The 25,376-nt window shown below is 39.0% G+C and overlaps 2 protein-coding genes and 1 long non-coding RNA gene across 5 annotated transcripts in view; 1 reads left to right on the forward strand and 2 right to left on the reverse strand.

Moving 5' to 3' along the window:
- The window catches only part of LOC118493597, a 30,424-nt gene extending 15,807 nt beyond the window's left edge, over positions 1–14,617 (reverse strand). The window contains exons 1-2 of the long non-coding RNA XR_004895544.1: positions 14,607–14,617; positions 3,212–3,341 (exon numbers count right to left, since the gene is read on the reverse strand). This is a non-coding gene — a long non-coding RNA (uncharacterized LOC118493597). The remainder of the gene's footprint in view (positions 1–3,211; positions 3,342–14,606) is intronic.
- The window catches only part of LOC116064565, a 305,191-nt gene that overhangs the window by 117,114 nt on the left and 162,701 nt on the right, over positions 1–25,376 (reverse strand). The gene's annotated exons all lie outside the window — the stretch shown is intronic.
- The window catches only part of LOC116064564 (hemicentin-2-like), a 173,913-nt gene that overhangs the window by 11,180 nt on the left and 137,357 nt on the right, over positions 1–25,376 (forward strand). Inside the window, exons 2-5 of one of the 3 annotated variants that reach the window (XM_035993845.1) lie at positions 5,736–6,066; positions 8,235–8,245; positions 20,147–20,483; positions 23,471–23,824. In XM_035993845.1, the coding sequence (XP_035849738.1) occupies positions 5,736–6,066; positions 8,235–8,245; positions 20,147–20,483; positions 23,471–23,824 (1,033 nt within the window). Of the gene's footprint in view, positions 1–5,735; positions 6,067–8,234; positions 8,246–8,416; positions 8,574–20,135; positions 20,484–23,470; positions 23,825–25,376 lie in introns of those variants that run through there. The other 2 variants (XM_035993846.1, XM_035993847.1) reach the window with 2 other exon arrangements.

Genomic DNA, 25,376 nt, shown 5'->3' on the forward strand with positions numbered 1-25,376 from the left:
ATATGTCACTACATATTTTCTTTGCAATCTTAGTAGATTTGATCTTTTTCAGTGAGGAAAAAAAAACAATTTAAAGTAATTTATTAACCAAAGGAAGGCTTAGAACATCTCCACATACTGCAATGAATATGATATTCACCCATTAGAATAATAAGTCTAATAAGTCTGATACTGATGAATCTATATTATCCATATAAAAGAGGATGTGTGGCAAGGTGAGAGAAGGGATATTATCCATCTTTAGTGACAGCCAATTATGTATCTCAGACCAGAAGCTGTTAGACACGGGGCAACAAAAAGAACATGTGTTCCAGAGTCTCATCAGTCACCTCAAAAAATACACAAGGGTCTACTTCAAATTTGAATCTTCTTCTAAGAAAGTCAGCAACCGGAAATGTCTTGTAGATTATTTTAAAGTGAGTCTCTTTGATTTTTGGGGAAATGGGCCATTTAATGAATGTGCTTTTTCTATGGACAATGCGTCCATGTTTGGAACCTGTACACACAACCCTCTGTTATAACCAAAACGTAATTTAGATTTCAAAGCAAGTCTAGTATATTTATTATTACATTTATCGTCAGATAAAGTACAATCATTAATGACTAAATTTGGTAAAGTTGGTAAGGGTCTTGTCCTTGCATATAATTTATGTGTTATGAATTAACTGTAATAATGGTACAGGTATTGCTTTACAGATCTTGTTGTATTCTCTATATGTACAGTTTAAATTATATTTGCCTAAAAAAGCTTTATGTTCCAAAAAGTTACCATTATCATCTATAATATTATTCACAAATACAATGCCCTTTTCATACCAATCATACCTGAACAATGGTTTCCTATTGATTATAATTACCCTAATGTTCCATAAGGTGGATCCATGTGGAGAAAAGTTATGGGTGAATATAATATTCCAATATTGGAGAACTTGTTTGTGGAAGTTTGATAACTTGACAGGAATTTTGGTCACCTCAAAATCACATTGCAGAAGAAAATCAAGTCCTCCTACTTTCTTAAATAGATGTCTAGGTATGTGAAACCACATAGAATCTGGTTGTGATAGCTATGTTTTCAACCAGTTGATCTTAAAGGTCCCAAACATTGATTCAAAGTCCAATGCTTTAATACCACCCATATCATACTCTTTAACCAGCTGTGATTTCTTAATGTAATGGGTTCTGTTTTTCCACAGGAATTGGAAGACAATTGAATTGGCTTTCTTAACATTACCGGAAGAAACATACAGGGAGTGACATGGATAAATTACTTTGGAAACACCTTCTGTTTTAGACAGAGTGACTCTACCAAAGATAGTGAGATCTCTGATAAGCCAGCGACTCAAAGATTTCTTCATATCTATTAAATGGTTAGAAAAATTAACATCTTCCCTTCTAATAGCATTTTTAGATAAAACTATTCCTAGATATTTCACTTCAGCTTTAACCTCGATTGAAGAGATGATGGAATCCATTGATGAGTGAATGGGAAGTAGTTCACATTTTTTAATATTGAGGGTTAATCCTGAAGCTTTAGAGAAAATCAATACTGAATCAAGGGCAACATCAACCATGAATTTATATTTACATTTTAATGTGTCATCTGCAAATTGACTAATTTTAAATTCCTTATCAAATATTGAGATCCCATGCAAGTCGGGGTTGTGATTAATGAGCATTATAAGTGATTGGGTGGCTAGAATAAACAGTTTGGGAGAGATCGGACACCCCTGCCTAATACCGCGGAACCCTTCAAATCTAGGAGTTATACCAGGATTAAGGGACAGCTATATATGTCAGTATAAAACATCTTAATTATTTTACAAAAGTTGCTCCCAAAACCTAAAAAATCTAAGATTTCAAATAAAAAGGTATGTTCAACAGTATCAAATGCCTTATAAAAATCAAGAAATAAAATAAAAGCATCAGTGTAAATGAAGTCTCGATAATCAAGAATGTCTAGTAGTAATCTGGTATGATTATGTATATTTCTACCCTTCATGAAAGCTGATTGACACTCATCAATAATATGTGACAATCCCTCATTCAGACGATTAGCATAGACAAGTGCCAGCAATTTATAATCGTTACATAACAAGGTAATTGGTCTCCAATTATCCAATAAAAGATTATCTTTGTTAGGTTTGGGAATTAGAGTGATGAGACCATGTTTCATAGTGGGAGAAAGATTACCTTTTGAGATACAATCTAAATAGGCATTATAGAGCATTTCCCTGATATCACTCCAAAAGAAAGATAAAAACTCCACAGTTAGCCCATCTATTCCAGGTGACTTTCCCTTAGACATCTGTTGAAAAAGTCTAGCTCCTCAATTCTTAGCTCATCTTCCATAAGTTGTTTAAAGTTATCATCCATTGTCTTTTTAAACCCCTGAATCTTATCTAGGAAAGAACAACAATCTTCTTTAGAAAAAATGGATTTATACAAATTCTTATAAAAAGCTTTGATGTTTTCGTTTACTTCTTGATTTTCAACAACAATATCATTGATATTTAAATTCCGAATATTTTTCTTCGTCTGTTTTTGTTTTTGTTTCTTGAGCGACAGATTTGTTGTTAAGGTACATTAAACCACGTTAAGCTTTTTCACGTTAGGACCATAGACTGTTAATATACAGTCTATGGGTAGGACTTATAAAGCCCATGAGAACCGTGGGGAGTCAACCCACAGCCGCTCTGCTGCCCTGCTGAAAATGTGAAGCAGAAACGCTTAATGTCAGATAACGTCCATAATAATAGGACTTTGGGTTTGATTTTTTGGTAATCATTGATAATTGTTTACGTACGTTAAACCATGTTTTTATTCATTAGTAAGCTACAGGACAGCGTCAACAAAACATGACCTGCGCGAAAGAGAGAAAAACAAATTAATGCGTCATTGTACCCAGCACTTCTGGAAATGTACTTCCGAATGCGTCTCTGTCCCCAGCACATTTCAAACCAAACTGACGACCATGAGTCTCCCCATTGCAATTTCCATTTTTTTTGGGCTCTTGCAGTCAGTGAAAAGCAACTGCGCTGCCTGCGTCTCAGAACTGTGGCCGCCTTGATCTCGTGAGATTATCGTTGCCCACGTGTGCATGACGTCAGAGCAAGTCGGGATCAAGTCGGACACAAATCTAACCGGTATGCAACGGGCGGCGATCGCCGGTTATCGATTCTGCACAGACCTGGCTCATCTCGAACGAGCCTACTGTCTAATAAGGGGAGAACTTCCACTCTCGGGAAACTTCCGGGTTGGTACAATGGGGCTTAATAGGGAGTGAGATAGGAAGTGAACAGGCTCTCCATAGACAGGCTCTGGTCCAAGGGGGTAAGCCTCTCCTCGGACCGCGAACCTCCTATGGCGCCATTTTCATGCTACCAAGCCATCACCTCCCCTTAACACCACATTGACTACCATTCATTTGGGCGCCACTTTGACAGAGAATAACTTTACATCTGAAGCGTTTAAAGACTCTATTTGTCCATTGTTTATTTCTAAAGAAACACAACAATGTATAAAAGGCTCCATTACCTTGTAGCTCACGTTATGGCTCCGTAGCAGACGTTTTTATAAAAATAGGCTAACGATTGGGTCATAACCACGAGACTTACTGTCTCATAGTAGAGGAATTACCGTACAGTACAGGAGAAGCTCTCAGGCAGTTTGGACTTCCATTAGCTGTTTAAGTTGAATTACTAATGTTAACTATCATTTTAGTGATCTGTGTCTATGTTATCTCCTTACATATACCTACGCTCTCCGTCTCTGCTAGATTGGGAATGATTGAGATTTCTCTTGGCACAGCTACCAGAAGACTTCCAACTTTCAGACAGGTTGCTCACGTCACATCTACGTCTTCAAGCTCAGTTGGAGGCTGCTCAGTAACGCTCAGCCATCACCGGAAAAGTGCTTCTAATGGCCTTCACTGGTCTCCGTCCAGAGCAACGGGATCTGTTGGTCCATTTTATTTATGTCAATGCTCTGGTTGAGTGCCGATGTGAGTCGCGCATGCGTCACTTTGCGACAAGAAGCCTACAAGATGCTTACGGCGTTTGAGCTAACGTTAGCAATCAAGTAGCCTACAAGATACTAATGGCGTTTTGAGCTAACGTCAGCAATGCTAACAGCGTTTGAGCTGATTTAGAGTTCTGCGAAGGCTCCACACAGAGCTTTCTCTGTAGCTATGTAAGTGAAGTTTATACTTGTGCGTCAATGTCTTTAAGAGAATAGCAGGTCCTGTGTGTGTGTGTGTGTGATAGAGCGAGGGAGAAGTGAGAGAGTGATGGCGATTAGCCTATCTTCAGAGCGAGTACCGACTCTAGAGTTATAGTGAGAGAAACAAAGTGTCTCCTCTGTTCTTTCTGACCACGGTGGGAAATCTGGAGCAGGAAAAGTTAACTCTCTCCTTGATTTCATGTTGTTTATGGAGAAGGAGAACTAGGAATTTAGTCGGGGGGGGAAATGCAACGCTACCCAGCCACGACCGAGCCCAGTAACTTGTAGTATCATTTTGAGTGGTGACGTCAGCGCTCGGTATCTCCACGTACCTCTGTACGTAGTCACGGAGTAGATTTAACTCAGAAACATAAAATGGTCTCTAGGGGTGAGAGACACTGACTATGAAAGAGATCAGCTCTAACAAACTAAACAACGACCCTTTTAATAACATTTACTGAAGTTAGACCTGAACTACTGATGAATCATCATGTCAATGTTGTGTTGAAGACAGAACGGACTCAAATGCTAGGCTCAGCAGAAAAAAAACAAGTTTTATTGAGGGAGAGGGAAGAGGAAGGAGTGGGGAGGCAGACGCCAAGGACAGGAGTAAGGGCTCTGGGGCTGTGGTAGGACGATGAGGGAGACTGCTGGGATAGGATGACGAGGGAGCTAGCAGGGAATAGGATGGTGAGGGGGTTATCGGGAAATAGGATGGTGAGGGAGCTAGCAGGGGATAGGATAGCGAGGGAGCTTGGGGTGCGCGGGGAAACCAGGACCAAGGGAGCCCAAGAGGAGGCACTGGAGTCCGGGGAAGGTGGGAGTCGAGGCGGAGGGTGGCTGGAAGCTGGAGCGAAGGCAGGGCAGTACAGGAGCAGAAGTAGGATGGAGTAAGGAGCCGTGGGAGGGGGACCGAATGGTGAGGCCAGCCGACTGGAGGTATGGGAAGCGGGTGGAGAGAATGGCTGCAGGGAAAAAACAAAAAGAGTCAGCGACAACAAGGACAGGTAAGTACTAGAGTTTTCTCAGAGAGCTTGTATTTGCGTAACCAGAATGACTGAAGCAACGATCAAGCGAAGATGGTGAGTGGATCCGGGGTTCATATGCTGGGCTTGATTGTAGATGGCTGGCAGGTGTGTACAGCGGGAGGGGTGATGGTGGAATGACGAACAGGTGTGTGTAGTCAGCTGACAGGAGCAGGCCGGAGGAGGGGAAAACACAGGGGACACAGAGAGAGGCAAAGCAAACAGAGAAAACTGATGGTGGAAATAAAATAGGCACTAGGAAATCAGAAAACAAAACAAAGACTCACAGCCAGCCGACCCCAACCATAACAGTCAACACATATGTCAATGAGGAGGTTCTTCATGTGTCTCAACAACAGCTGTTGACCTTGTGGTAATAAAGTCCTGTGATATCTCTGTTAATTAACATCCCTTCTGCAGTGTTACACCTGATGGAGGTCTTTAGAAATACCATGACTTTTATTGATTACTATTGTTTGTTATTGTTTTTCAGACATGACTGACTTAACAGTGCTCCCTGGAGATCATGCTATTCTGTCATGTCAGGCTGATGATTCCTCCATCAGAGCTGTAAAGTGGAGAAGACCTGACCTGGAGCCAGTTAACGTCTTCTTATACAGTGATGGACACTTGAATACAGACGACCAGAATCCATCCTTTAAGGACAGGGTGCAGCTGGTAGACAGAGATCTGAAAGGCAGAGACGCTTCTTTAATTCTGAAGAATGTGAACATCAACGACACTGGAACATACGAGTGTCGAGTTATAACCGGTGGTTCTCACCCAATCAGAACCATCAGAACCATCTATCTGCAGGTTACAGGTGAGTAATTCTCTCTCAGAGAGTATTTCTGAGTACCAGGTTGTAGCTGCAGCTCCTCTAGAGTCTCCATGATGAGTTGGTCCCAGAGAGTCAGACAGAGAGAGAATCACTTCAAATCATCTTAACATTTAGAGAATATTTTACTCCTGGAAAAGTACTGTAAGAAAAGTTACCTTAAACTTAAAGTACTTCTTACTTTCAATAAACTTTCCTCAAGTAAAACAAAATGACTCGATAATTCACACTTGAAAAATGTGTCAAAGTAAAAAATAAGTCCTTACAATGTTTAAATCGATGATCATTTCAGATATCTAAAACATTATTCTTCCTCTCCAGAAACAACATTTTAGAAATCTGAAAACAGAATTCTTACGAAGAAGAACTTCAATTTCAGATATCCAAACTGTTATTTTAAATATCTGATATACATTTTGACTAGTACAAATGTAAAATTAGATAACTACAATTAGAATTATGACTAGAAGATGAGATAAAAAAGACTTTATGAATCCCACACTGGGGACATTTTTTGGGATATCTTAAATTGAAAGCCATGAATGACAAAAGTGATGTCATTTGTCCGAGAAAGAATGATGATATGTACTTTTTGACTAAGAAGAATTGAGATACAGATATCTGCAATACATATCCAGTATAGCTACTAAATGTTAAAACAGCTTGCTTGTGATGTGCATTTTATATATATATATATATATATATATATATATATATATATATATATATATATATACAGCTATTAAATTGTCTGTGATGTTCTGTGTTGTGATTGGTGGATTTAAACAATAGGAAACAGATGTTTTAAACCACCGTGGTGCTGCACTCACACACATATAACAATGTTATATCTATGAGAGCAGCAACACATTTCCTACAGCAGGACACCTGGAGTCTGTTGTTCTGTTTTAGAGACTCTGAGGAAGAGATCAGATCAGCTGTTCTAATCTAAGGAGATGCTAAGACTTGAACTATTGATTAGAAATTGATCAGCTTCATGTGTCTCAACAACAACTGTTTACCTTGTGGTAATAAAGTCCCGACGGCCAAGTACCACGTACGTTCTGCGCCTGCGAGAGAGGAAATAACTCTCCATACCAGCAGGCGGCGGTAATCTATCTTAATACATTCTTTTTTGCTCTCAGCAGCAGAACTGAACAGAGCCTACGGTCCCTCTGCTTCAAATTTATTTATTTCACGTTTATTTGAATAGGGACAGATGCTTAGACATAGACATTTGTGGAACAAATCCTCAATGTATAGCATCACAGCATTTATAGCTATTGCTAATTTCCAATGCCCGTCCTTAGAAGGACTTTTAAACATTAATGAAAACAAACATTAAACAATTAAGATACATGAAGCGCATGAACATTAAAGACACCTACATCTGTTTATTTTGTAATGTGTAGGTATGTAGAGATCTTTAAAAACTAAAATTGTTTAAATAAATATACCTTAACAAGTACTTATGTATATCTTGTTGTACGTTTTCCATCTTATGGACACAGAAATATTTATTCCAATCGTTCAAACCTGTGTGTTTTCAGAAGGAACATTCAAACGTCATTTTTCACCAGTTTTGACAGCTCTCTGTGTTGGATTGATCAGATGAGATGAAAAATGAAAGGAGCCTAGGGTGTGCCGGTCACAGTCATTTGTTTGTTTTTCTCACTCTCATTTTCAAGCTGAACAGCCAATCTGTTTGACAGACCAACGCTGAATGCTTCAAAAAAAAAAGTGTGGCGCTGCAGTCGGTCATTTAATCACATCACAGTCTTATAAACTGTTGACATTGTGGGAATTAATTCCTGACTCATGTTTTTTCTTTTTTTTTTTTTAACTTCAGGTTCCGAGGATGGAAACTCCTCTCCTGTAGGCCTCCTCGTTGGACTGGCAGCAGTTGGACTGGTTGTTGGAGCTGTTGCAGTGGCTGGTTTCCTTAAATATAAAAGACGTAAGAACAAGAGATCAGGACCGTCTGCTGCTGATGATGATAAAGCATTGGCCGTTCAGTTCATCTGACAACTCCCAGCTCTCTTTACACCAGACTGCTTTCTCATGTGTTGTATATACTGTATTCAACACTTTTTCCTTCTGGTTGAAATAACATGACTTTTTATTATTAATAATTGTTTGTTATTGTTTTTCAGATGAGAGTGTGGTAAAAGCGTATCCTGGAGATAATGTCACTCTGCCATATCTGACTGCTTATCCCTCCATCAGAGCTGTAAAGTGGACCAGACCTGACCTGAAGCCAGATACCGTCCTCTGTTACAATGATAGACAATTTTATACAGACGACCAGAATCAATCCTTTAAGGACAGGCTGGAGCTGGCGGACACATATATGAATGCCGGAGACCTGTCTTTAACTCTGAAGAAAGTGAGCAGAAAAGACAGTGGAACATACAAGTGTCGAGTTAAACCAGATGATTCAAAATGGAAATCAATACTTGAGCCAATCAGAACCTTCCATCTGCAGGTTCCAGGTGAGTGAGTCTCTCTCAGTGAGTTCTTATGAGTATCAGGTTGTAGCTGCTGTTAACCCCTAGGTTCATTTTGCGCCAGAATTGTCCTTTCACATTCACAACTAACACTAGACTTTCCTCTGAAACAACCTTTAATGTCTGCATTCATACAAAGAGTTAGTCACAGCTACAGTATAAGTTTAACTGAGGGCTAGAAAGTAGTGAAGCCAGGAGCTCAGGTGTCCTTTCATCAACTTGTAACCTTTGAACTAACACAGAGACACTGCCAATATAAAACGTGTCCTTTTCACAAGATGCCACAATGTGACGACCTGGTGTAATGGGAGGAACCTGATGTTTACAAGTTACATTCCAACAGAGGAAAAAGAAAATGATGTTCACTGAATACAATATAAATGTAACCGAGGGTTTCTTTTATTGTCTAGACTAGGGCTGCAACAACGAATCGATAAAATTCAATTATTAAAAAAGTTGGCAACGAATTTCATTATCGATTTGTTGCGTCGCGCGACACACCACTCAGTCACGGAGATAAAAGCAATTGAGTTGAGTGCGGAGTGAAAGAAAAGAAAAAAGAGCAAAGCGGGGGTAGAGGAAATACGGAGAGAGACCTGAGAGACCCCTTGTGTTGTCTTCCTTTCAACCTTGAAAAAAACACTTTTTTCTGACATTTGTGACGCCTTTTTTTCACAATTTGTTTTTTCTTTTTCCAACGTTTTAAATTTTAAAATTTTTCTTCTACACATTTTCAGCGCTTATTTCTACGTCCAATATTTTCTGATATAAAACAAAAATGTAAAACGGGCCAATGTGACCTGAAGTCAACACAAGGGTTTTGACGTTGTTCTGAAACACACGGCAGAGGCAGAGAAATCAGGACGACCTAAGTCATCCAACGTGTGGGAGCATTTCACACTAAATAAATCAAAAACGTGTTCACTGCAAAATAAGCAAAAGCGACACGGCATGGCACGGGCGCACCACGGTGATGATTCAGCACCTAAAACGTAAACATGTTGGAGTCCTTGATGAGGAGGAAGGGAGTTCAACAGCAGGGTAAAGTCACTACACAACCCTACTTCTGTTCCGTTTTGAAGTGAGGAACGTAACGTCCCTCTTCTGGTGCTAGTGTGGTGTTTACTCGTTATCCAGCTGACTAGCATGACAAGCTAGCGTTAGCTCGTTAATAACAAGGGGGTAAGCCTCTCCTCAGACCGCGAATCTCCTATGGCGCCATTTTAATGCTACCAAGCCATCACCCCCCGTTAGCATCCCATTGACTGCCATTCATTTTGACGTCACTTTGACAGAGAATAACTTTACATCTGAAGAGTTTAAAGACTCTATTTGTCCATTGTTTATTTCTAAAGAAACACGACAATGTATAAAAGGCTCCATTACCTTGTAGCTCACGTTATGGCTCCGTAGCAGACGTTTTTATAAAAATAGGCTAACGATTGGGTCATAACCACGAGACATCTACGTCTTCAAGCTCAGTTGGAGGCTGCTCAGTAACGCTCAGCCATCACCGGGAAAGATCTTCTAATATCCTTCACTGGTCTCCGTCCAGAGACACGGGATCTGGTGGTCCATTCTTATATACAGTCTATGGTTAATAATAGTAGTAAAGTTAGCAACCTAGCATTAGCTCGTTATTAACAGTAGTAAAGTTAGCAAGTTAGCGTTAGCTCGTTAATAACAGTAGTAAAGTTAGCAAGCTAGCGTTAGCTCGTTAATAACCGTAGTAAAGCAGGCAAGACTAAAGACACGTTTTTTTTTTTTGGCCCATTAATTTTTCAATCTATTGTCATTTATATATTCTGAGCTTTGTCCCATATCAGTTATTGTTGACAAATATATGTGTGTGTGTTGTACTTTTTAATTTAATTTTAAAGTTATTTTGTAGCACTTGGTCATCTTAAGCTGTGTTTAAATGTGGTGTACAAATGAACTTAACTTGCACTTAATACAATGTTGGTAATAATTTAATGAATAAGCTTCAAGTGTGTGTGTGTGTGTGTGTGTGTGTGGTCTGTATCTGCTCTTTGGGTTACTTACCTTTACACAACTATTAACTAAAACAACAAGTATGTATGTATTGAGTTGATGTAAATTTAATGCTTTTTTGTTTTTTTATCCGATTCATCGATTAATCGAAAAAGTAATCGACAGATTAATCGATTATTAAAATAACCGTTAGTTGCAGCCCTAGTCTAGACTCAGGTTTGGCTGTAAAATAGAGACTTCCAATGCTGGAACCCAGACGGCACTGAACGTCTGACTTTATTCAACCACAACACAGATTAAACCAACCACACACCACACTTTATCCACTTCTGTTTTCCCCTTCACAATAAAAGCTCTGTTTACTGTAACTTCTTCTTAACCTTCAACTGAGAGGTTACACAATAAAATACCTTACATAAATAAAACAATATGCATATAAAAGTAGTTTAGGATTCAAATGTTACAACATATTTATTTTTCCCGTAATATATATACTAAGTTTTTACAGAGGCCAAGTTTCCTTCTCTACATATTATATTCTTTGTTTCCTCGTATATATGGACATAGAAAAGAAAGACACTGAAGAACTTGGACTCTGAAATCTAGAAACTATAAAGATAATTAAGTGATAAATATAATGCACACTGTAAACATGACTGTAACGGAGTAGATTCATCAGTTATTCCCCCCCAAGCTAAATATAAGATCAAAAACCATTGAGTTGTCCTCTCCCTCTTATTTCATGGATGTACAGTAATCTACACTATATAGTTACTGGTCCAGTGAACTAAGACTAGAACTAAGAAGGATTGTACAATTAGGATAGGTTTTATAATTACACAATCCTCTCAAATGATAGTCCCAGTTTACTGGACAGAACACACACTGTGCTGTACTGTACATGATCCTTTACTGTCAAGGAATACAACAAGAAATACATCATCTAAAAAGATGTGTTGGTCTCTGACCAGTCTGCTGTTGTTAGAACCATTATAGAAACACGTGTATAGACTTTATATATTATCTTCATCACTGACTTCATTATAGAAACATGTGTATAGACTTTATATATTATCTTCATCACTGACTTCATTATAGAAACACGTGTATAGGACTTTATATATTATCTTCATCACTGACTTCATTATAGAAACACGTGTATAGGACTTTATATATTATCTTCATCACTGACTTCATTATAGAAACACGTGTATAGGACTTTATATATTATCTTCATCACTGACTTCATTATAGAAACACGTGTATAGGACTTTATATATTATCTTCATCACTGACTTCATTATAGAAACACGTGTATAGGACTTTATATATTATCTTCATCACTGACTTCATTATAGAAACACGTGTATAGGACTTTATATATTATCTTCATCACTGACTTCATTATAGAAACACGTGTATAGGACTTTATATATTATCTTCATCACTGACTTCATTATAGAAACACGTGTATAGGACTTTATATATTATCTTCATCACTGACTTCATTATAGAAACACGTGTATAGACTTTATATATTATCTTCATCACTGACTTCATTATAGAAACACGTGTATAGGACTTTATATATTATCTTCATCACTGACCATTTAAAACACATTTAAAACTGTATCAGCCTTTTCTAATTATCTCAACAACTGTCATACTATATTCTAACAACAATATGAACAGCAGTTTATTAGTCTTCATGAAGGCAATATAACAGCACCAATGACTGTCACATGAATATTTATATAAATAATGGTCACAATGTTAAAATAATAACAGGACTTAACTGAACAGTAATATAGACCTGTTGTATTTTAATGCAGGATGATAATAATAAGGGAAAAGCCACTGCTAAGTGAACAGAAAAGGCTCCAGGATGAATAAATCCTGGCTGTTAGCCTGGTCAGGAGCAGGCTAGCTGCACAGAATAAATCTCCATGGTAACTTAGGTGCCTCTGCTTTTGTGCAACCAAGTCGAGGCTAAATTCATCCAGGATAACTAGAATATCCCGGTTTAATCTTTATCCTGGTTTTGTGAAATAGCCCCCGGCAGACAAACTAATCCAGCACAAATTAGCCACAATAAACATAAAAAATAAAAAAGTCCCACCCTACTCTGCCTCTGATTGGCTAGTACTCTTTGCCTTCAATGATTGAATTGGTTATGTTTAGGCATTTAGAAGGTAAACCAATCAGAGGCAGATTAAGGCGGGACATCCCTTCACCTTGTGAACCAAAAACACTCCCCTTTCCTCTTTTCTCTGTGAAGTACTGTACTTGTATATGTTCTGTGTAGTTGCTGAACTCCAGTAAGTAGTCTGGAGAGTATGGGATTATTTTAGTGTCTTTAATTCCAAGCAAAACTTTTCAGGTATCAAACAAAAACCACTAACTCAAGCAAAAAAATGGTCACCTCAAAGGTCAAACTTAAAACTTGTAAACAAAACATCTGTGTAGTTGTAAAATATTGGTATTTTATTTGTTTGATATTATGTCCTTTTGTTTACAGTTCCCTCTGCTTCTTTCTCAATGATCAGTCTTTTGCTCCCAGCTTTCTCATTTGCACTTCTAAAGTCTTTGTTTGCAATTCTGGCACAAACGTCTCGCGTGGGCGGGTCTTACAGGAGTGCGTCCCCATTGGCTAATGAGTTTTTGGAGTACGCTTGAGTGACAGCTCAGTGCAGTTAACGTTAGAGACTCTGAGTCTGGAGGACACACAAACAACTCCTAAACAGTGGATTCCTACAAGATTAATAAAGTGTAAGTATATCATATATATTGTCTGTGATCTATGTTGTAAGCATGGTTACTAGACGTTTGTTGTTTCGTTGTAATAAGATACTAGCTAGGACAGCTGTGTAAGTTAGCATTTAACGTTAGCTAACTGCTATCTAAAACAAATGCTAGCCAAGCCAAGTAACTTTGGCTTACTGTAGCTACGTTACTGAGCTAATTTGCCATAGGGATCATGTAGGCTTAGTGAGGCCTTACTCAATGGAGCTGTATTAATTATGGTCATCTCTGTAGAACAATGAGACATTGTGGGACCTGCAGGACAGGTCAGTAATGTAGCTATATGGTCTATTATGACATATTATTATCCAGCTAACTACACATTGTTGTGGTTGCTATTGGTCTGATAATACACAATGCTAGGGTATTGGTTAAGTTGTACAATGTAGAAGCTGTGAATATAACATATTCTATCAAGAGGTTGACAGATACAGTACATATGCAGTGTTAGCACTGCTTAACTGGTTCATCTTCATAGTTATGTTCATTATTATAGCATAGCATAAAAACAAACTCAGTAATGATAGTTACATTTACAGCCAAGAGGATGAAATTACAAGACAACAAGAATGACAGAATGTTTATAAGTACTTATAAGTCCTAGTTATGACAAAGACTGGCTATCCTAACTCTAATTACATGTCTTCTGTTGCATTTGCAAGCAGGTCAGCATAAGGAAAATGTTCACAGTGTTTTTAAAGCCTAAACATTTTCTAATGGCTACTTGAAAGCAAGTTATTTTAATTGTAAATCACCCAAGAACAGTTCTCAATAAGAACTTTGTTAGTATTTGATTTTTGTAAGGAACTTTGTTATCATTTTTCTATCACAGCTCACATCAGGCAGCAGGCAGTCCAACCAGGAGGACGTGGTAGCAGCAGAGAGAGAGGGAGAGGAGCCTTCAGTCTCTCTGTGGAGGAAACACTACGTGTGCTAAGGCTGTAAACAGCCAGGGTATAGACCAATAGACTATGTTCTGTTGAAAATATCACAGATTCATGCCCCCCAGGTATTGATCCTAATGGCACTTTACAAGTGAATGAATCTGAAAATGTTTTCTGCAGGGTAACATGTAATACTAGTACTATTCCAGTTATAATCAACAATAGACCATACAAAGTGTTGAATCCCCTAAGTAATAAGGAGTTGACTGCAAACATAGTCAATTTAGCATCCAGTTCACGTCAGCCACAGGTAACCAAAAAAGGGGCAATACTTAACAACCTAATTGGAATTACAACTACCACTGCAATGATAGAACAGGATAGGAAAATTAGATGCGGTCTACTAAATATCAGATCTCTGTCTTCTAAAGCAATACTAGTAAACGAATTGATATCCGATAATCAAATTGATCTATTCTGTCTAACTGAAACCTGGCTGGGCCATGAAGATTATGTCAGTCTAAATGAAGCCACTCCTCCCACTCATATTAATACTCAAATTTCTAGAGGCTCAGGCCGAGGAGGGGGAGTTGCAGCCATATTTGACTCAAACCTGTTAATTAATCCTAAACCTAAACTAAATTATAACTCTTTTGAAAATCTCGTTCTTAACCTTCAGCATCCAACATGGAAAACAGTACAGCCAATTATATTTGTTGTTGTCTACCGAGCACCAGGTCCATATTGTGAATTTTTATCGGAATTCTCAGAGTTTTTATCATGTGTAGTCCTAAAATCAGACAAAGTACTTATTGTAGGTGATTTTAATATCCATGTGGACGTTGACAGCAATAGCCTTAGTACTGCTTTCAACTCACTGCTAGATTCTATTGGTTTCAGTCAGAGTGTGCATGAGGCCACGCACTGTTTTAACCACACCCTCGACCTTGTGCTGGCATATGGCATCAAAATTGAAGACGTAATAGTATTCCCGCAAAATCCTTTATTATCAGACCACTTCTTAATAACTTTCGAATTCTTACTACCCGATTATACGAAATTAGATAAAAGCTTCTACGCTAGAAGCCTATCTGACAGTGCTATAGCTAAATTTAAGGAAGATATTCCAACAGCACTAAACTCATTAACGTGCCGTAATATAACAGAGGATCTTTATGTAAACTTTAGTCCCTCTCAAATTGATCATTTCGTAGACGGTGCTACGGCCTGCCTACGGACTACTTTAGACTCTGTTGCTCCCCTTAAAAAGAAGACGATGAAGCAAAGGAAACTAGCACCTTGGTATAACTCCCAAACTCGTAAATTAAAGCAAATCTCGCGCAAACTTGAAAGTAAATGGCGTTCCACCAAACTGGAAGAATCTCGTTTAGACTGGCAAGACAGTCTGAAAACCTATAGGAAGACCCTAAGAAAGGCCAGATCAGACTACTATTCATCACTAATAGAAGAAAATAAGAACAACCCAAGGTTTCTTTTCAGCACTGTAGCCAGGCTGACAGATAGCCACAGCTCTGTTGAGCCATCTATTCCTATAGCTCTGAGTAGTGATGACTTCATGAGTTTCTTTAACGATAAAATTATAACAATTAGAGATACTATTCATCACCTCTTTCCCCCAACCTCTAATGGGTCACCTTTAACTGACAGACTGCTAGAAAGAACGACTAGACCTGACATATACTTAGATTGCTTTTATCCTATAAACCCTCAACAATTAATGCTAAAGGTCTCTTCAGCTAAGCCATCTACCTGTCTCTTGGACCCCATCCCAACGAAGCTACTTAAGAAGCGTTACCCATGGTTAACACTTCATTGCTAGATATGATAAATATGTCTTTATTGACAGGTTATGTACCGCAGTCATTTAAAGTAGCTGTGATAAAACCTCTACTGAAAAAACCCACCCTCGATCCTGAGGTCTTAGCCAACTATAGACCTATATCTAACCTTCCCTTTCTCTCCAAGATCCTTGAGAAAGTAGTCGCTAACCAGTTATGTGATTTTCTACATAGCAATAGCTTATTTGAGGACTTTCAGTCAGGATTTAGAAAGCATCATAGCACAGAGACGGCACTGGTGAAAATCACTAACGATCTTCTAACTGCATCAGACAAAGGACTTGTCTCCATACTTGTCTTATTAGATCTTAGTGCTGCATTCGATACTATTGACCATACCATCCTCTTACAGAGACTGGAACATTTAGTTGGCATTAAAGGAATCGCACTAAACTGGTTTAAGTCCTACTTCTCTGATCGATCGCAATTTGTTAATGTTAACAATAAACCCTCCAATTACGCTAAAATTAACCATGGCGTTCCTCAAGGCTCAGTGCTTGGACCGATTCTATTCTCCTTATATATGCTTCCTCTAGGCAATATTATTAGGAAACACTCAATTAACTTTCACTGTTATGCGGATGACACCCAATTATATCTGTCAATCAAGCCAGACGAAACCAGCCAGCTAGCTAAACTTCAAGCTTGCATTAAAGATATAAAATCATGGATGGCCTACAATTTCCTGATGTTAAACTCAAACAAAACCGAAGTTATTGTCCTGGGCTCCAAACACCTACGAACCTCATTAGCTGAAGATATAATTACTCTGGATGGCATTGCCCTGGCCTCAAGTACTACTGTCAGAAATCTAGGAGTTATTTTTGATCAGGATCTATCCTTTAACGCCCATCTAAAACACACCTCTAGAACAGCCTTTTTTCACCTTCGTAACATTGCTAAAATTAGGAACATCCTGTCTCAAAACGATGCAGAAAAACTAGTCCATGCATTCGTTACTTCCAGGCTGGACTACTGTAATTCCTTATTATCAGGATGCTCAAATAAGTCCGTTAGGACTCTCCAGCTGATCCAGAATGCTGCAGCGCGTGTTCTGACAAGAACTAAGAAAAGAGATCATATTTCTCCTGTATTAGCTTCTCTCCATTGGCTTCCTGTAAAATCCAGGATTGAATTTAAAATCCTTCTTCTGACCTATAAAGCTCTAAATGGTCAAGCACCTTCATATCTTGAGGACCTCTTAGTACCTTATTGTCCCACTAGAGCACTACGCTCCCAGAATGCAGAGTTACTTGTGGTTCCTAGAGTCTCTAAAAGTAGAATGGGAGGCAGAGCCTTCAGCTATCAGGCTCCTCTCCTGTGGAACCAGCTCCCAATCTGGGTTCGGGGGGCAGACACCGTCGCTACATTTAAGACTAAACTGAAAACTCTCCTCTTTGATAAAGCTTATAGTTAGGGAGTGAGGAGTTGCAGTGAACGCCTAGACCGGCGGGGCAGGGTGTATAGCTGCAGACACAACACCCCTGCTTTTCTCTGCTTCTCTTTACAGTCATCAGATTTACCTATCGTATAATCAATAATATAGTGCCTCTCCTAGTTATGCTGTTATAATTCTAGACTGCCGAGGAAGTTCCTTCTTATGACACGCTCTTTTCTTTTGTTTCCTTTTATGCACATCCTGTCTCAGAAGTGCTTGTTACTAACCTAGCTCTGGGGAGTTTACTCCCCGGAGTCCTTATGTTTCTTCTTCGCCCAGAACATCGCCTCGGATTAGGGCGACACCAAGACCTGGGTCTTGGGTGCAGCTGTGGCTATGGACCTGCTACACCCTGCTACGCTCTGCGATTCCCTGCAATGCCCGACTACGTCCTGCTGCGTCCACCGCGTCCACCCATGCTCTGCTGTGCCACGCTACATCCTGTACCGTCATAACCCAACCGTCAGACACCGCCCACCAAGAGTCTGGGTCTGCCGAGGTTTCTTCCTAAAAGGGAGTTTTTCCTCGCCACTGTCGCAATAGCCACTGCTAATGCTTGCTCTTGGGGGAACTATTGGAATTGTTGGGGCTTTATAGAGTGTGGTCTAGACCTACTCTATCTGTAAAGTGTCTCGAGATAACTCTTGTTATGATTTGATACTATAAATAAATTGAATTGAATTGAATGAACTATGTACTGAACATATGTTACTGAGATACTCTACAATACTACTTACAATAATGTTTTTCTTAGTTAATTTTCATTTGTGTACTTGTAGTTTCTAGTACATTGCATGTCAATATATCCTACTACAGTATAGTGTCCTGTATTTAATTTGTGTTTACATTGTTTTACTGTAATTATATTTTAAAATGCATGTAATATATTAAAACACATTTTTACATTCACCCTTGTCTGTTTGGTTCATTATGTACTACAGGAAATAAGGTTGAGACTATTATAATTCTTTATTTTTAGTCCAACATAAATTTTTTTTACAAATCACATATCTACATAATGGATATTTGAACGTATTTTGCCGGGGCCCCGGTGGTAGAAGAAGCTGGAACTCGGTGTCAGTCATTATTTGCAGTACATCACAGGTCAGGATCAGTTTTTCATCACCAACAATACACAAAAATACTAAGTAATTGGGTTATGTATATATTTCATGTATTCAGTTTCACCTAAGGCAGGCTGTATTTCTCTGCTGACTTGTGTCTGCAACAACACTTCTAAGGGGGGGGGGGGCAGGAATATCACACACAACTCCTGGACGCCTGGGATCATCTGGTCTCCTGAGCTCAGTGATGGCCCACCGCTCCAGTCTGGACGCCAACCTTTTACAGGGCTGGGATGTGGCTGTAGTCCTTCACTTCCTTGACTTTGATGAAAAGTGTTTGAATTTAGCTCAAAAAAAAAAAAAAAAAAACCAAAAAGACTTTGCACTCTAGGAACATTTTTCTAGCTTTCATAATCACTACTGGAACACTTATTTCTGGAATATTATTGATCACAAATTTTTATCTCCTAATGCTCCTCATAACCACTGAAAACTGACAAAAAGTCAAACCCAAAGTCCAATTATTATGAATGTTATTTGACATTAAGCAGTGTATTCATTTACGCCTATAGGAAACAGCTTAACGTAGTTTAAAGTCGGAAAACAGTGACCAATGATCACCAAATTTCTTATGACCATGTCTTGTCATAAACAACAGACATTTGTTGACCACTGATCGTTGTTTAGGTACATTGAACCTTTTTTGAAGATTTTTCCTTACACTTAATGTCAGATTAACGTCCATACTATGTGTACTTTGGGTTAGATTTTTCAGTGGTTATGACGAGCAATATGAGAGAAAAATGTGGTAATCATTGATCGTTGTTTAGGTCAATTAAACCACGTTAGGCCTTTTCTTCTCCATAGGCGCCAATGAAGAAGAAAACGTTAATGTGAGATAACTTCTGTAATCGTTGGATTTCCGTTATTTTTTTTGACAAGCTTAAGTGTTCATGACAAGATATGGCCATGAGAAATTTGATGATCATTGATCGTTGTTTTCCGACTTTAAGCCACGTTAAGTGTTTTAGAATGTCCCCAATTCAGTAACTTTAGGACAAATAATATGGCAATATTCTTAATTCAACAAAGATATTGAATAATGATCTCTGTATATGTATATAATATCTTGAAGAGATTAAATTCATTCATTTTAAGCATATTGGCAGACATGGTGAAATGTCCCATTAGAAACAGATTTCTACTGATATATTTATATAGAGTTAGATTGTGACACATCGGTCTGACTCCTATCTATAAAATAATCTGCCAACATGTTTCCACGGCTCTGATTGGCTGCGTGAATGGCTCCATTTAATCCCATCCCAGTCTTCTAAAGAGTTGACCTGTGGTAATAAAGTCCTGTGATATCTCTGCAGTTGTGACAGATCAGTGAACGTCTCCATCAGGTGAGACTCTACAGAGACCTTCTGCAGGGACACACCTGTAGAGAACTGTTGAAATAACATGACTTTTTATTATTAATAGTAATTTTTATTGTTTTTCAGACATGATCGAGGTACCAGTGCTCCCTGGACAGGATGCCATTCTGCCATGTCGGTCTGCTGATCCCTCCATCAGAGTTTTATTGTGGAGCAGAGCTGACCAGAAGCCATATAAAACCCTCTTATGCAGAACTGTAAAGCTGGATAATGACGAGCAGCATGAATCCTATAACAACAGGGTGGAGCTGGTGGACAAAGATCTGAAAAACGGAGTTGTTTCTTTAAAGCTGAAGAAAGTGAGCAGACACGACACTGGAAGATACATGTGTCGAGTTGAAACCGGTGATCAAAATGTTATAAAGAAACGCCTCAACTCTGACCCAATCGGAATCATCTATCTGCAGGTTCCAGGTGAGGTAGTCTCTCTCAGAGAGTTTTTCTGAGTATCAGGTTGTAGCTGCAGTTTCTAACATCAGAGAGGATGAAGACTGCTCCACTATCACACATTTACTGACTCATAATGTTTTATTCATCTTCAGGTTCTAAGGATGGATATATAAGTTATCTAACTTGGCCTGTAGGCTGATGAAGATGCTTTTATATATAGGACTTTATTATATTAAAATAGATATTTATTGCCATTAGCACAGGTACAGAGCTGTACAGGTGTTTTGGAATTCTTTTTCACTGTATCAGAAATACAATAGAAAAATATAATGAAAATATGAAGCTACATAAATAGATATGAATAAAGTCTTATGGGAATTGATATGGGTACAGATTCAATTATTGGCAAAATATCAAAGATGTTTTATCAGTATTAATAAAGTTATAAATATGTGTATTAATAACTTTACCAAATTGACAAACAATCAAAACGGGGCACCACCCTGGAACCAGGGACCAATAACTGAGCTGTGAAACAGTCTTATAGGTGGAGTTCCCTTTAAAATACAGATCTTAATTAATTTGATAAATTGATCTGGTATCTTTCAAAGGAACAAAGGAAGCACTGACCTGTATAATCCAGCTTTATTACAATACACAAATAACCACACAACATCTTCTTGTTAAAGTCTAATAGGATTTATTTTAACTTCAAAAATACTGATGGTCAATCAATAATTCTTCAATCATCAAAACTCTATCGACTTGTTACAGTTCTAGCAAACAAGCAGCAAGCAAGCTTTTGTGTGTGTGTGTGTGTGTGTGTGTGTGTGTGTGTGTGTGTGTGTGTATGTGTGTGTGTGTGTGTGTGTGGGAGGAGGAAAGGGGGGGTAGGAGTAGCGGGCCGCGTGGTCGGGCTAACCACGCGAGATTCAGGATGGCGGTCGGGAGCCACGTGTTTGGAGGCTGTTTGTAGTTTTAGTACAAAGACCCAAAATGGCTACTCCTAACGATGAAATATCGGGGAACCCCGCGGGACTTCAACACGTATTACAGACAAAAAGGGGACACACCTTGGAGCGCTATTTTGGCGCCGAAATGGCAGTTGAAACTCTGTTACGTCTCGCGTGACTACGGTAGCAGGCGAGGCCAGCTGTCCCAATGGCGTGTGTGTGTGTGTGTGTGTGTGTAAATGTGTGTGGAGGTTAGAACAATGAGAGACAGAAAAAGGAGGGAAAACACGATTGAAAAGAAAACACTTGAAAATCTTGATCCTGGTGGCTGTGAGAATAATCAGTCTCCCTCGTTTCCTCAAGATGCTCACGCCAAGCTACAGCAGGATCTGAGAGTTTGGTTTTAACGAGGGAAGGGTTTATTGTCTTCCTCCTTTGTGAACTAACAGCTGGTGCTCCGCGGTAACAATAACCACACCGTTCGCCGTTACAAAGGTCTACGGTATAACGTCTGTTATATCGTAGAGCTGTCGTCTGAGTGACGACAGGCAGAATGATGGTCTCACTCATACAGTAATTACTTCTCCACAGCGGGAGGTAGCATTCACAGTTTTAACAACAACTTCCAACCATATCTTGATCAGTGATATTCTCCACAACAGTGGTTTGGGACACGGCGGTCTGACCACATTAATGGCAAAACAATAGTAGCAATAACATTTACTCATTAATAAAAAACACACGGTTCTACATCAGCCCAGAACTATGTAAAGATTCTTGCCGCAAAGAGCCGTGAGAAGTGGGTGACAGGGACTTTTATTCCTCCGCCACCTGGTGGCGGCGGCTGGTGCGTTCAAGGAACCTCAGCCAATGGGACGTCCGGAACTCTCCGCCATTTTGTTCCTCTTCCTCGTGGGGTAACGTGCTTTCTCCATTTTGAAAACTTTTTCACATGGAAGTGCGAAGTTTCCAGGCTTTGAGAATTACGTACAGGCCTCTCCTTTGTCTGAGGCCATGTGTTAGGCCTCCTGTGCTCTCTCTGTCTTGGAGGTCACCGGCTCTTTGTTTAAAGTCAGGTTAAACACACTGTTTGGTATTCTTTATTGCAGGGGTCACCAACCTTTTAGAAACTGAGAGTTACTTCATGGGTACTGAGTCATACGAAGGGCTACCAGTTTGATACGCTCTTCTGAAATAACAAATTTGCTCAGTTTGCCTTTAGTTATATATGATTATTAATGATTAATGATACTCATCTATGTGAAGACAATGATTACGTTAATGATTTCTCACAATAATTATCAACAATGACTTGACAGATAATGTCAATATTCAATTTTCACTTTTAGAACAGGCCTGAGGGCTACTCATGTGGTCCTTGGGGGCTACCTGGTGCCCGCGGGCACCGTGTTGGTGACCCTGCTTTATTGTGTGTACATGTTTCCTCTGTTGCACTACCATTACTGGCTGAGATACAAACTGTGAACCACAGGGACATTAAAGAGAGACATTACCTCTATTCAAATGTTGAACCTCTATTAGTTTGAGTTGTTCCTCACAGCAGCTGATGACAGGAAGGACACCCGTTAACATTCACTTACTGCAGGACAAATAATGTGGAAACATTCTTAATCCAGCAAAGATATTGAATAATATTTTCTATATATGTATATAATATCTTAAAGAGATTCAAATTTATTAATTTTAAGCACATTGGCAGACAGGGTAAAGTGTCCCGTTTGAAACAGATTTCTACTGATATATTTATATAGAGTTAGATTGGGACACATCGCTCTGACTCCTATCTATAAAATAATCTGCCAACATGTTCCACGGCTCTGATTGGCTGCGTGAATGGCTCCATTTAATCCCATCCCAGTCTTCTAAAGAGTTGACCTGTGGTAATAAAGTCCTGTGATATCTCTGCAGTTGTGACAGATCAGTGAACGTCTCCATCAGGTGAGACTCTACAGAGACCTTCTGCAGGGACACACCTGTAGACAACTGTTGAAATAACATGACTTTTTATTATTAATAGTAATTTTCATTGTATTTCAGACGAGATTGTGAAAGTGCGCACTGGACAGGATGTCATTCTGCCATGTCAGGCTGCTGATCCCTCCATCAGCATTGTAGAGTGGAGAAGACCTGACCTGGAGCCAGATATCGTCCTCTTATACAGAGATGGACACTTGAAGACAGAAGGACAGCATTCATCCTTTAAGGACAGGGTGGAGCTGGTGAACAGAGAGCTAAAGAATGGAGACATGTCTTTTACTCTGAAGAATGTGAACATCAACGACACTGGAGCATACGAGTGTCGTGTTGAATCAGATTCAAAAAGTAAAAAGAGAGCCAACACCAACTCTGAGCCAATCAGAATCATCTATCTGCAGGTTACAGATCCAGCAGGTGAGGTAGTCTCTCTCAGTGAGTTTTTCTGAGTATCAGGTTGTAGCTGCAGTTTCTAACATCAGAGAGGATGAAGACTGCTCCACTATCACACATTTACTGACTCGTGTTTTTTTTACTTCAGATTCCCTGAGGATAGAGACTCCCCTCCTGAAGACCGATACGGAGGACTGACAGCAGGTGTTCCAGGTGGACTGATTCTTGTAGTTGTTCCAGTGGTTGTTGTCCTGATATATAAAAGACATAAGAAGAAGAGATCAGGACTGCCTGCTGATGTTGATAAAGCATTTTTCCACCATGAATCTCCACCTTACCGTGGTGGAGGGGTCCGTGTATATGAGTCTGGGATCTGTATTATCTGGAGCTCTGAGATCCTCTAGGGTCTCCATGATGAGATGGTCCCAGACTAAGTAAATCAGTTTTACCTTTAAAAAGTAGAATATTAACTTGAGTAAAAGTAATGTTGCTTTAAAGAAAAGGAGAAGTGACGTAACTTAAAGTATTTTTACTTTCAATACATTTTCCTCAATTAAATAAATGACTCGATAATGATTCTTGAAAATTGTGCTCAGATAAAAGATAAGTCAGTTAAAATGTTCTTTAAGAGCAGAATGAAGCAGCCAACACAGAGATGTTCAGACAATATAAAACTCAGCAGTATTACACAGAAATACTTTGTTCCATTAAATGAGTAAATGTAATCCATTACTTCAGCCCAGCTGTACTCAGAGCTGATATATTACAGCAAGCTTTTAAAGGTGCCCTGCCAAAACGTATTTCATGACTTTGTGGTGATGTCTGAAGTTCTACCATGGACTCTGTAACATTTTCTGTGTAAAAAATGCCTTGGTTACCTTGTTTCAAGCCATTCTAGCGTGGTATAGAAAGCCTGCAGGAAGACTCAGCTCGATTCTCATTAATATTCAACGAGCTAAGCTGCTTGAATCTGATTGGCTAACAGCTAGCCAACGAGAGCCTGGCTGTCAGAATCCTTTACTCAGCCCAACTGGGCGAGCTCATGAATAGTAATGAGCTCAGGCAACATGATGTCAGACTGACCAGCTTTTGTAATTGGCCTGATTTCTCTGCTGTTTCTTGTCAGTGGCTAGAGCTGACAGAGGAGGCAGTAGTTAGTTAGTTAGTTACTTAGTTAATTAGTTAGTTAGTTAGTTAGTTAGTTAGTTAGTTAGTTAGTTAGTTAGTTATATTTATTTCTGTCATGCCAAATTTGGCCAATCCCACATGGGATTACAGACACCACAAAATTACTTATTTAGCAAACAGATTCCTGTCGCATATACCAATCTTTTGGAGAAATATAATTTTGGCTTAACCCATATATTGTCCACCCCATGCATTTTGTCTTTAGCAAACACGGATTTTTTAAACAAACCATTATTCAGCTTTTCATTATTTAAAAACAACTCACCAAAACCATAATTACAAAGCAGTTTGCATATATCTTTAGACCAAGGACTAAGAATGTAGGCTGGCCGATATCACCTAAAAATAAAATCCCCGATTTTTCAAAAAAAAATCCGATTTAATATTT

The sequence above is a fragment of the Sander lucioperca genome, chromosome 17 (assembly GCF_008315115.2).
Source record: "Sander lucioperca isolate FBNREF2018 chromosome 17, SLUC_FBN_1.2, whole genome shotgun sequence".
NCBI classification, from domain to species: Eukaryota; Metazoa; Chordata; class Actinopteri; order Perciformes; family Percidae; genus Sander; species Sander lucioperca.